Source organism: Nothobranchius furzeri, chromosome 12 (assembly GCF_043380555.1).
Source record: "Nothobranchius furzeri strain GRZ-AD chromosome 12, NfurGRZ-RIMD1, whole genome shotgun sequence".
NCBI lineage: Eukaryota > Metazoa > Chordata > Actinopteri > Cyprinodontiformes > Nothobranchiidae > Nothobranchius > Nothobranchius furzeri.
Window position 1 is genome coordinate 66,740,479 of NC_091752.1, and position 12,762 is coordinate 66,753,240.

Sequence of the window (12,762 nt, forward strand, 5' to 3'; positions counted from 1 at the left end):
GTCTAATTGTGCTGCAGACACGTGTAGTCAATAATTTGGTACTTCAGTGCATCTTAGTTAAATTTTAAATTTTCTGCCTAAAACTGTCAGTGTTGCGCCGTAGTCAGGGAAAAATTCTGCACTGCATTTGAATTTAAATCTGCCACCGCTATTGGCTAAGAACTGGTACATTATGATGTCACAATGCTGTTGTGAGCCTGTGTGTGTGTGTGTATTTGTTAGTGGCTCCGCCCTCTTGGTCTGCTAGGCAACAGCATTTGTTGCATTTTTTCAAACATGAAGAGGGAGTGAAGTAAAACGCTGGTGAGCCCAGGAGCTAGTCCGGGCTAACGTTGTTCTGCGGTTAGCATTACCACGACCAACTGCTGCCACCAACGTGGAATGGACCATGTAGATTTAAGGAGGTGTGTCTTTCTTGTTTATGATGTAATAATCCAGCTTTTCTCAGTACGAACCATTTCTTAGCGGCCATAACAGCATTACTAATTAGTCCTTTTTACAAGATACACTGTTCCAGCAAATCAGCGTAATTACCGTAATGGTGTGTCTTTTAAACGCACCATGCCGGCATGGCGATGCGGGAACCTAGCAGCATTCGTTCCACCTTGCTAGGAAGTGAGATTGTGGTAATTGTCTGTCTTATAAAGGGCAATTCCGCCATTGCACAACAGAGGGAGGCCTCGCGATCGCGCGTGGAGTTCACGCCGGTAACTTTATTGAAAGTGAAAGTAAAACAGGCCGTAAGTTCTGCTTCTGTAAACAGAATCAGGTGAGATGATTATCTGAAGCAATGCAGCGCTCCTGGAGCGTTTCTCACTGATCTTGTTTCCACTTTGCCGGTGTTTTCTAGCACTGATGATTTGTTGCACTTTTTTCGATCTTCCTGCCTTACTGTGCTAGATCAGATAGCCCCTATGAGAACTAGACGCTCTAAAGTTCGGTCGGATCCCTGGATCAGTGCAACTACCAGATCTGTCAGGCGTGAGTGCAGAAGAGCCGAGCGTAGATGGAAAAAGGATAAGCTTCAGATTTCATACCAAATAATGATAGATACCTGGGCTCGTTACCAGAAAGTAGTTAAAGATGCCCGTAATAAATTCTTTTCAAATATTATTACTGCATCCTTTGGCAACCAGCGTGTCCTGTATCAGACCCTCAATGCTGTTCTTTCAGCCAGTGACCACCACTCTCTTACTACCTCGGATGGTCAATGCACTCAATTTTTGAAAATTTTCCTTGGAAAAATTGCTAGTATCCGGGCTCAGATTAGTTCTCCCTATGTCACTAGTCGTCCTGAACCCATTCGGCTTCGGTCTCTGGATAACTTTGACTTGCTTTCTTTGTCCTCTCTTGAGAACCTCCTGTCTGCCTTGAAGCCGTCAGGTTCTCCGGTTGACCCTGTTCCTCCACACCTCCTTAAAGAGACATATTCTGTCACTGGCCCCCTTATGCTGAGCATTATTAACAACAGCTTATCCACTGGTGTTGTACCCCGTGCTTTTAAACATGCAGTAGTTCAACCCGTTCTGAAGAAGCCTGGCCTTGACACCTCTGTTATGAGTAATTTTCGCCCGATCTCCAAGCTTCCATTTTTATCAAAACTGTTAGAGCGTGCTGTTTTTAACCAAATTATGTCTCATCTAGATGATCATGGTTTAATGGATCCCTTCCAGTCAGGCTTCCGATCCCTCCATAGCACCGAGTCAGCTCATCTTCGTGTTTTTAATGACATTTTATTAACCCTTGACTCTGGTTCTAATGTATTGCTGGTTTTATTGGATCTGTCGGCTGCTTTCGATACGGTTGATCACGCTATTCTGCTGACTCGGCTGAACCAGCTGGTCGGCATCCAGGGGACTGCCTTAGACTGGTTTAGGTCCTACTTCTGTGACCGCACCTTTAATGTTATGATGGGTAGTGCTGCCTCCCCCTCTGCGGCTTTGACTTGTGGTGTTCCTTAGGGCTCTATTCTTGGACCCCTTTTATTTAATTTATATATTTTGCCCCTGGGTGACATTTTTAAAAAACACCACATTGATTACCATTTTTATGCAGACGATTGCCAATTATATGCCTCTGTGAAGCCTAATGACTCCTTACTGCCCCTTGTTGAATGCTGCAATGATGTGAAGAGCTGGCTGTCAGAAAACTTTCTTTTGCTGAACGACGCTAAGACAGAGGCCATCATTTTCAGCCCTGGTACTTCTCAAAGTCCCCAACTGACCCTTCCATTTATCACAAGTGGGTTGAAAAACCGTGTCACAAACTTAGGGGTTGTGATGGACGCTAAACTAAAAATGGACATTCATGTCAACCAGGTAGTTAAGACCTGTTATTACCACCTGAGGCGTCTCTCTAAAGTTAAGCCCATTTTAAAAAGGCGTCATCTTCATTCAGTTGTCCATGCATTTATTACTTCCCGTCTCGACTACTCTAACTCAGTGCTATACGGTATCTCCTCCTCCACTCTCGCTCGACTTCAGCTTGTGCAGAACGCAGCAGCTCGTTTCTTGACTGGCACCAGGCAGCGGGAACACATCACACCGGTTTTAGCAAATCTTCATTGGCTCCCCATCCATCTCCGGATAGAGTTTAAGATCCTGGTTTTTGTGTTTAAATCCCTAAATAACTTAGCACCTGGCTACTTGTCTGAGCTCATTCACCCATATGTCCCTACAAGATCTCTCCGATCAGCTGACCAACACCTCCTACATGTCCCTAGCTCTCGCTGTAAGTCCCGCGGGGAGCGCGCCTTTTCAGTTTGTGCACCGAAGCTCTGGAACCACTTGCCCCTCCCGATCAGACTCTCTTCCTCTCTTTCCCTTTTTAAGTCTCGTTTAAAAACTCACTTTTATTCTCTCGCTTTTAATTCTGTCTAACTTATTCCCTTTCTACCTTTCCTTTTAGGGTTGGATTACTTGATTTTAATGGATTTAGTTTTTATTTTTGATTGTTTTTATTGTGTGTTTTGTTCAGCACTTTGGTCGGCTCTCATGCCGTGTTTAAATGTGCTATATAAATAAAATTGGTATGGTATGGTAGAGCTGGAGGTCAGGTCACCAGAGACAAAGGGACTGTGGAGGACAGGCACCTTCAGGAGCGGCCAGTTAAAAAAACGTATTGAGTGCGGCTTCGACTGCAATAAAAATCAAGTTATGTCCAAAATAAACGGAAGTTTGCGGCAGCGCAGGGACCGCCCCCTTTATGCCACCATTGGGTAATCTTTGGTGACAAGGGCATGATTGCAAAACATTACCGCCACAGTCTGACCTCTGATGAAGGGTCACTGATGCCGCTTCAGCCTTGTGGCAAAATTATTTTGTAAAGTTCAGGTTGTGAGATCCGCTGAGGTGGAGAGCGTCAGACACAAACAAAAGACAGAAGGCAGACAATATGAGCAGAAATGAACGACTGCGTCAGTTATTGAGAATGTTACTGTGGCGATGCGCAGGTCAGCGAAGCATCTGGAGTGCATGGATAATTAGCGCTCTCCATACTTGAGGAGACGCTGAGCGAGCGACTTGGAAAAAAAGGCCGGAGTCACTCCACATCTAAAATAAAAAAAATGCAACTGATCATCTCAGTGGTGTGTGTGTTGTTTTGGTGCATAAGTACACCAAGATACAAAAATGTCGACTTCAACGTGATCTTACTTCTGCTTCTTAGCAGCTGATGCTAACTATTTACAGTAATCTCAGCTCAAACTTACAAGAGGAGTAAAGCGGAACCATGTTATCATGGAGGTTCATTGTTTGAATAATAAACATTTTCACATTCAAAGACACATTTTGATGGGTTTTTTTCTCTCTCTGGCCACTGCAGCAGGACTGTGGCCGCTTCATCTGCTGGTCTTTCTGAAAGACCAGACCATGCCAACAGGAAAATTGTTTGAAAGAAACACTGAGCAGTTACCTGTTCCTCCGTCCTACTGGTTGAAAATGGAAATACAACAGTTGTAAGCAGCCCTGCTGCAGCCTGCTGTAGCTAGCGCTAACAACAAGCTAAAACTAACATGAGCCAACTAATACTAAAATAAACCACCAAGTTAAAAGATCCACACTGTCGGACAAAAAATATTACTTACAAGTCCATTAGCAACAAAGCCAGGTCACCATCGATCCGTGATGTTGTAGCTTTGTGTAGCTCCCTCAAGCTAGCATTGTCCACATTGATGTATATTCTGGTTTTAGCTCTTAGCTTCACCTTCAAAGACATTTCTCTCTTACTATTACTTCCAGGCTCCGCCATGATTCCAACAGAAAACTTCTTTTTTTTCTTTTCTTTTTTTTTCATTGACAATCTGCAACCTGAAAATGCTAGCATGCTTACAGCTAACAGCTTAAAGGCAGGTAAAGAGCGCCCCCTAGAGTACCTACCTGCTTCACAAAACTATCTAGAGCGGTTTGTGGTCAGCAGAGGGCAGCAGAGTGGTGTCAAATATGAAACGGGTCAAATTTCTAACTAAGTAATCCCTGAGATCTATGTTAAAGCTCTAGCTAAAAGTTTAAGGAACTATTTATCGTTACTTTTGTAGTTTTAATTTGATTATGAATATTATTCCTAATTATCTAAAACTCCATCACAACACTGTGTCACATCAAGGCCTTTCTATTATAGACTTTTTAAACTGCCAGAGGACAGGAATGAATGACATCAGCCTTTGATATTTTTGTTTCTGCATCATTTGTTGTTTCTGCAATTATTTAAACACCAAATTTCACCTTTGTGTGCTGAAGCTTGTTTGCTAATGAAGCACTCACTGTTCTGACCTCAAACGTTCAATAGTAGCTCTCCCGACCTTTCCTGACATGATGCCAAACGTGCCACGGTCTTCCTGCAACGTGCTCTGATTCCTTCCATCAGGCACCTTTTATGAGTACGTAACCTCAAAAACGGGGCCACAAAGTGTGAATTAGGTGCAATCATCATTTGTAAGCTTTGCCAACAAATAATAAACCAGACTGCTGTGTAATTTACACTCGCATGACTTTGAGAAACACAAACAGGCTTTTTATTTGTTGGCCAGTGAAATCTGGCAGATTTTGCATGGATTAAACACGGAAAAGCCAGCGGACAACACGGCAGGTAAACACAAACGAGTGACGTGAAACGGCGAAAAAAATAAAAACTGATGCATCTCCTCACCTCTCCCACCAACCCATTCCAGGTCCCATTGATTTTCTTCCCATGCTTTCCATTAGTGACCAGGTAAAGGTCGTACGTAAACTTGACCGACTTGGCGATCTTCTTCAGGATGTCGATGCAGAAGCCCTTACAGCAGCGCTTGATGTAGATCCCCGATTCCTTCGTCTGATTGCTGCAGACAGACAGACAGAGAATATTTGATCCAAATCCTACATCTGTCTGAATTGGCATTTCCACGTGAGAACGCGTCTTGGTGCTCTTGGCTTTCTCACAAAGATTAGGTGTGAAGTGATTTTTGCTGCAGAACCGTGAAACTGCTGTGAAACCAGTTGGAAGCTACATTTCCTCTTTCGTTTTTTTATTATCTACTGAGGCAAACTAGCAGAAAAACTACCTGTAAGCATCTGGAACAATCTGTGGTGGCCATATTGGTTTCAACCCTGAGCCATCAACATGTTTTTGGCCCAGGACCAGCATTGTAACTCCGTTGTATCTCCTCCACATGTGTATCCATACAATCAATGTTCAAGAGCTATTTAGCATGTCAGAGGTGGTGTTTTAGACCTAACACGTGATTACAGTCTGTTTGGAGCAGGATGGAAATAGAATGAGCCCATGTGAAGCATCTGGGACGATGTTCTAAACTGTTTGGTTTATTCTTGAACTACAGTTTCTCTGTGATTAGATGCTTCTTTAACCTGGTGGGAATCGCTTGGCTCCATTTGATGCACTTGAAGACACATTTTGATGTTGCATCATCCTTCTCAGTAAGGCGAGACTCAGAAAAATGTTGCCGTATTTTCAGCTGGTTGGGCATTTGCAACACTTGATGAAGTGTGTGACTTAAATATGTGTCCTAACTAGATCAGCCCTGCGAAATGCATGTGAAGTGTGTGTTCAGGTTCCACTGTGTGTGTTTCATGAACCACCACTGTATGGCTCGCAGACACTTGGGGTCTGGGACTACTGGTTTGAGCTAGCTTAAAGGTGCAATATGTGAGAATTATGTCCTAAAACTAAATTTGGGTACTCCAGCCTATTTTTAAAACTCACAGGTCGCTTTCTCACTAGTGAGTGTCATGATGGTTGCCAGTTACAGACCAGCACCAGAAGATTCCAGAAGTTAAGTCATACAGAGTAAGTTGATACGTACTTATATCTGGTCTTAGCACTCATGGGTGTTTTATGGTAGGGAGCACTTACTACACTTTTACGGTAAAATTTCTCCGACATTAGAGGCAGTGTGGTTGTTTGTGATCTTGCTATTAGCTTGCTGCCATAGTTCTGAACCACTCATTAAAGGAAGTAAAACGCCACAATTGACTCATTATTCACGTCACATATATGCTTCACTGTAATATCCACATGTTGGTAACTGAAAAAGTAGCTTGAGATATTTTTAGAGCCATCTACCTGCTTCTAAATCACAGTAAGCATTGTTAGCTCAATGTTAGCCTCCAGCCTTCTTTACCCAATATTAGAGCAAATCAAAAAGATGCCCTGGCTTCTTAGGGGTACAAGAAGTAACTTCTGAGTCGCTCCAGTATACTGGCTTCAGTTCTTTAAACAATTCTGGAGCTTTATGCCTGCTGGTGTTGAATTACAAATGCCGGCACTACAGAGTTAGCTCGGTGCGGACATGGCAACATCATGGGCTCACAGATTGTAAACAGTAACTACGACCCTCTTTAGATTATTTGAAAGGAGAAAAAGCCCCCAGCCGGTTGTTCCAGTATAACCTTCCTTCCAACATGAAACGTTAGACTGATTTGTCATTATTTCACTGTAGAATTCTTACATATTGCTCCTTTAATGCTACATCCTAGTCGTACTAAATAGGTTCATATTTGACACGAACCCTGCCAGTTTCACATGATTTCACATGAGCTATTTTTATTTTATTTTCATCCTGCTTCAGACTGATTTAATCATGAATTAGGTCAAAAAACACGTACATAAACACAAGCTCCTAAATGTTAGCATTCTTGCTAACTGATTCGCTTTTACATGCAAGAAGATCAGTCTGGTACAATATTCTGGTACGTTATTTCATATGAGTGGAATAATTAAAAAATGTATTTGGCCATTAATGTTTTATCCTGCACCAAGGTGTGCTGGATAGTTGGAGGAATAGTGTGGTAATTCAGGTTCTTTGTACTGTATTGGCATACCTGTGCCAACAGATGCTGGTGGTGCCAACACACTCATCACAGTCAACTTACGGGCCATTCCCATCTATACCGGGTCGGCCCGGGCCGGGTAGCCCCAGTCGGCCCCAGCCTGGCCCGGTTGATTCCACACATCCTTGTCTTAAGCCCATGTGGGCTGATTCTACCCACCAATCAGAGGCTTGCTGTAATGGAAGGTGTGAATTTGCTGTCAGCAGTGGGTGTGTTGGCCCTGGTCGGCCTGAAGCAGACCCCCTCGAGAAGAGGGCTGAGAATGAGCCTTGGTTGGCCCGGAAAAATACCAGGCCACCCAGATATGTAAACAACCTACGCTACCCGGCCCGGGCCGACCCGGTACAGATGGGAATGGCCCAATAGAATAGTGTAAGTGCACACTAGAAAGTTAGACTTTTATCACGAGTATGGTGCTTTTTAGGAAGACGCCTCTTTAATTCATCAATAATGTTTGTTTAAAAAGGCTGAAAAGGTAAATCTGTGAAGCTTACCAGCAAGTCACCCCCAAATCAACTTTTTTTCCTGATAAACTACATAAATGCGTGTCTAATCGTGCTGCAGACACGTGTAGTCGATAGTTTTGCACTTTAGTGCATTTTAGTTATAATTTTAATTTTCTGCCTAAAACTGTCAGTGGTATGCCGTTGTCAGGTAAAAACTCTGCACTGCATTTGAATTTAAATCTGCCATCGCTATTGGCTAAGAGGTACCCTAGAACGTTAGCTGGTACCATATGATGTCACAATGTCGTTGTGAGCCCGTGTGTGTGTGTATTTGTCAGCGGCTCCGCCCTCTCGGTCTGCTAGGCAACAGCATTTGTTGCATTTTTCAAACAGGAAGTGGGAGAGGAGTAATACTCTGGTAGGGGGTGACTTGCTCTTTAAATTCAGAAGATCTAGTTGTGCACCAAACTTTTAAAACAACATACATCTAAAAATCTAAAGCAAAGAAAAAATAACTACATTCAATTTTAATGTCTCTGAGAGATGAAATCATTCATTTGTTTCCATGTGATAAAAGTGTTTACAGCAGCTTAAAACCTTTTACTTTATTCGTGCCTAGTAGAATAACAAATCCTTTAAATTACAATTTTCTGGCCCTTTTCTCAGACACTGTTTGTTGTCATCTCCAGTAACACGGCGGGGAAGCGACTCCTCGCTGAGCAGAACTTCCTTTTGTTGATCATGAATTTAATCTGAACCTTTTCTCTTCCAACAGCGTAAGAGTCGAGTCTCACATTGACTTGATCTGTTTCCGGCAAGGTACGGTGTTCCTCATGCAGGTCCCGCTGAGCGGATCAACGTCCTCCACGATGACGAACGGAGCCTCCTCCAGTGTCACGATGGACAGGTGGTCATCCTCCCGGTTTGCTGCCCCCCCATACAGCTCAGAGCGAGGCCACACGTGGTACTTCATGGACAGGGAGCCGTTCTCCCACTTACCCACCTGCAGAAAGGAGGAAGAAAATCACAGAATTATATTATTTCCTTCAATATTTTAGAGGTTAAAGGAAAAGGCATCACCTGCTGAGGTAACATTTCACACTACAAAGGTTTCAGTCCATAAAAACAGAATTTAATGTCAATTATGAAATAAAATTATTTTCAAGCCTTTTATCAGAACTATCTTCATCCAGTTTAAAGTTTAAAGCCTCGTTTTGTCCAGATTTTTTCATTTGATCCCAGCAAAAGTGATAAAACTTTCATATCAACGGTTTGTTTCTGATGAAAAGATTGTAGGTGAATGAAAACAAAACAAGACAGGTGTAGAGGAGAAAGGAGACGGGGACCTGTAGAAGAGCAAGGTCCTCCTGAAGGACGGGACTGGCAACGGAGCTGAATTCAGATCACGAGGAGACAAACACACGGAGTGTTTCTCAATGCCAAGGAACCTCGCCTTGATGTCTTGGCCCCGCCCCGGTTGCCTAGGAGATACGTCATCGGGAGCCGCCAAGATGTGTTCCAATGTTCATGTTCTACCGAGGCGCGTGTTCTCCGTTTGTTAGCCGTTTAGCTAGCTGAGCAAGGATACACGGGAGGTATCTTGTAGCCATCGACATAAATACTGGACAAGTAATTTCCATAGATTCCAATAACACGTTTTTGAGGAGAAAAGGGGGTTTCCCACCACCACCATTTTGACCGTGTCACAGGTTCCGTCAAGCCCAGACAATTCCACAAAAGGGAAGAGAGGTGGAGCTGAGGGTGGGGCTGTAAGGCTGGGATCAACTGACGACACCCGATCGAACTAGCTACAAGCTAACCTGAAGCTAATCCAAAGCTAACACGGAGGTGGGAGCTAAGCTAACGGAGGTAGCAATCTAGCTACAACCGGAGTTAACTGTGCACAACACCAGAGCTTCTGAGTCAGAGATACGCCGGGCTGACCACTGGGTAAAACCGGGTGGAACACAGAGGTCTCCGAGAGCTCCACAAGCCGGCAGCCGCGCAGCAGACAGAGATGCGCCGAGCTGCGGGGAGGGGAGAACCGGGTGGAAAACATCGGTCTCCCGACATCTCCACAAGCCGATAGTCAGAACCCAGCTCCACCAACATGTTATATTTCAACCCATTTTCTAAAGTGCAGCATTATGTTAAATGCACTGGGTTCTACCCTATTAGATTTCAATTTCATGGTTAAACAGTACATGTTAACATCTAAGCTCAGCTCGGCAGTGACCTAAAATGCGTAAATATAATTTTACTTACCGACGGAACAGTTTTCAGGCGAGGCCGAGGCTCAGACTGAGGCCTATCCACGGAGCTAGCTCTGTGGTCACGTGGGTCTGATGCTCATTAATTATACAGAATTTTAGGCTTTTAATACACTTAAACAGAAGAGTGAGAAAAAAATTCACCCCCCTCAGAGTTGTCATGAGTGTAAACCAGATCATTTAAACCAAAAACATGTTTTGGTACCAGGCTGTAAACATGTTTATTTCTGCTGTGAAATTGGTATTTTTAACATGGGAGTCAATGAGGATTTGCTCGTTTCTGACACCAGCCCCTAGTGGATGAGGGTGGAACTGCAATTTATTTCATTTCCGTGTTGGCCTCAATTTCTGTCCAGCAGTGTGGGGGCTTGCTTGTAGCCTATTCTTGGTCAAAAATTACCCACCATACACCGCGGTATTTTCAAAAGGATGGCGGATCAGAAGCTGGCAGCTACTTCGGGGACAATTTTCAAGTTTAAAAGCAAGTCAACTAATTTAAAATGTTTTTTTTAGATCCAAAGAAGTTATCTATGGTTGGTTAGTTGCTTAGTAGTTGCAGCTTCGGTGGCTAGCGGGTAGTAACTCACTTATATATTTAATTTAAAAAACATATACACAATTTAAAAAGTAAAAGTCTCATTGTATATTTATATTAAAACTAATACGTATAAAATATAACGTTATCTCCCGTGTCACATGACCGCCATGGAAGCCGCGGTCACGTGATGCAAGTCTGTTCCATTTAACCATTTTCTTTGACCAAGGAAGGACCGCGTCCTCGCAAGCAAGGCACCTTGACATTGAGAGACACCCACAGACAAGAGAGCAAAAAGATGAAAGAGGAATCAGAAATGAAAAGTAATAATTCTGCAAAGAGAGTAAAACACTGGTTCTCCTGCTGTAGAGGTTCCTCAGACCCTCGTGGCTCTCCTCCACTGAACAAGCGTCACTAATGCGTTGGTTCCCCCTTCCACACATCTCTGTTAGAACCCGACCTGGACGCTCGGCTCAGGGAGACGTGTGGTTGGACGGGAGCACAGATCAGACCTGGCAGGACCGCGAGCAGTGGTTTGAGCATGTAAAGTCTGGCTTGCTCCGTCATTAAATATGTAAATGTGTGCAAACACACGGCGCTCCAGGGAACACTAACTGGGCAGCGTGGCCCAAAATGGATAAGCTGAGGCGGTGCTTTCCCGGAGCACAAGGCAGCCCCTTTTTCTGCTGGGTGGATGAAAGGAAGGAGGCCACAGAAGAAGACAGGGATGGAGGAAGAGAGGCTGGAGTCAGCTGAGAGGAGAGCAAATGGAGCCGGACGCTATCACGGCTCTTACTGAGCAGCCGGCGGAAGGAAGCCGGAAGTCATTAGAGTCCAAGGAAAGTTGCTCAAACTGGGAATTGAGCGTGAGTGAGGAAACGGGAGGTTGAAGTGGAGGAGCGGTGCGAGGAGGGGAGACCAGAGAGGAGAGACTCACCTTGTTCTCTGATCAGAGGGCAGAATATAAATTACAGAGGAAAGATGGGAATTCTCGGAATAAAGGAATTAGCAGGAGACACGTAGGGAGGCGGTCGGAAAAAAACGGTGCATGCTGGTGAAGGAGCAGGGGGCAAGGTTTGTTTAACAGCCATGTTCACCCAAAAAAACCTTTTTTTACTTGTTATTTTTAAAATTTGATCGTTTCCTCTGAGTTTCACCTGCAGGCTGAACGTGGATATAATCTCCTGCTTCTGCATCCGTCGCCGATAGAAAACAGACGGTGAAGCGTTCGGTTAAGAAAAGCCTCTAAGATCTACGTCACACTTTAAGTTAGCATTCATGGACTCACCCACCTTGGCCCGCGACAGGGACGGCTGTCGTTGGTTTAGCGTCCAGGAAACAGCCGAGAACGTCTCGGCTAGAAGAAGCTAACGCCTGGGGTACGCCGGAGGCGGACGCGCCACTTTAAATAGAAGCCATTATCATTAATGAGAGTGGTGTTTATGTTTATTTATAAATCTATGATATTGAGTATATTTTTGACATACGTAGGACGCCATGTTTTCCACACGCAATGCACTCTGGGGGCGATGACGGATATTGGTTGCTCTTGGAAGAATAGCCATTGATGATAGTGTTTGTTTACGTGCTCACCGTATTAATAATGAAGTAAAATGCCGCCTTGTGCTGCTTTTGGATGTCATTTCCAGTCAGAGGGCAACAAGGGGAGTGATGTGAGTTTACACAGAGTTTCCACTGGCAACAAGAGGAGAAAGCAGTGGGAAGATGCCTGTGGATGGACACAACTTCCCAAAGATCCGCGGCTGTGCTCCCAACATTTTTCTCTGGATGCGTTTGAGGCTTATAGTCGACAACAATGACTTAAAGAGCTCACCAGAGCGGCTGGGTATAAGAGAAGACGGAAACTAAATGCTTTACCGACCATTTTCCCACACAAGAAGCAGTGGCGGATTTAGGATTGAAGAAGATCCGGGGCTTAACACGCGCGCACACACACACACATTCACACATGTGACACGCACTAGTCAACATCATATATATTTGTCTTCTACCACATAATTTTTAATCTGAAGCTACATATTAAGCATATTCAGGGCAGAGTATTGTTCCTGTTAGTGTTTAGTGTGAGATGATAGTAAACATTCCCGTTCTTTCTCCAACAACTTTACCTGATAGTAAGCTAACTTTAGGCAAACCAGCAGCACAACAAATATTTTCAAATAAGA

At 44.0% G+C, this 12,762-nt stretch overlaps 1 protein-coding gene across 3 annotated transcripts in view; it reads right to left on the minus strand.

Annotated features, from left to right (window-relative positions):
- The window catches only part of grin2ba (glutamate receptor, ionotropic, N-methyl D-aspartate 2B, genome duplicate a), a 229,548-nt gene that overhangs the window by 47,299 nt on the left and 169,487 nt on the right, over nt 1-12,762 (minus strand). For all 3 annotated transcript variants that reach the window (XM_070542858.1, XM_070542857.1, XM_015945297.3), the window contains 2 exons: nt 8,566-8,774; nt 5,146-5,317 (listed from right to left, as the gene is read on the minus strand). In XM_070542858.1, the coding sequence (XP_070398959.1) occupies nt 5,146-5,317; nt 8,566-8,774 (381 nt within the window). The remainder of the gene's footprint in view (nt 1-5,145; nt 5,318-8,565; nt 8,775-12,762) is intronic.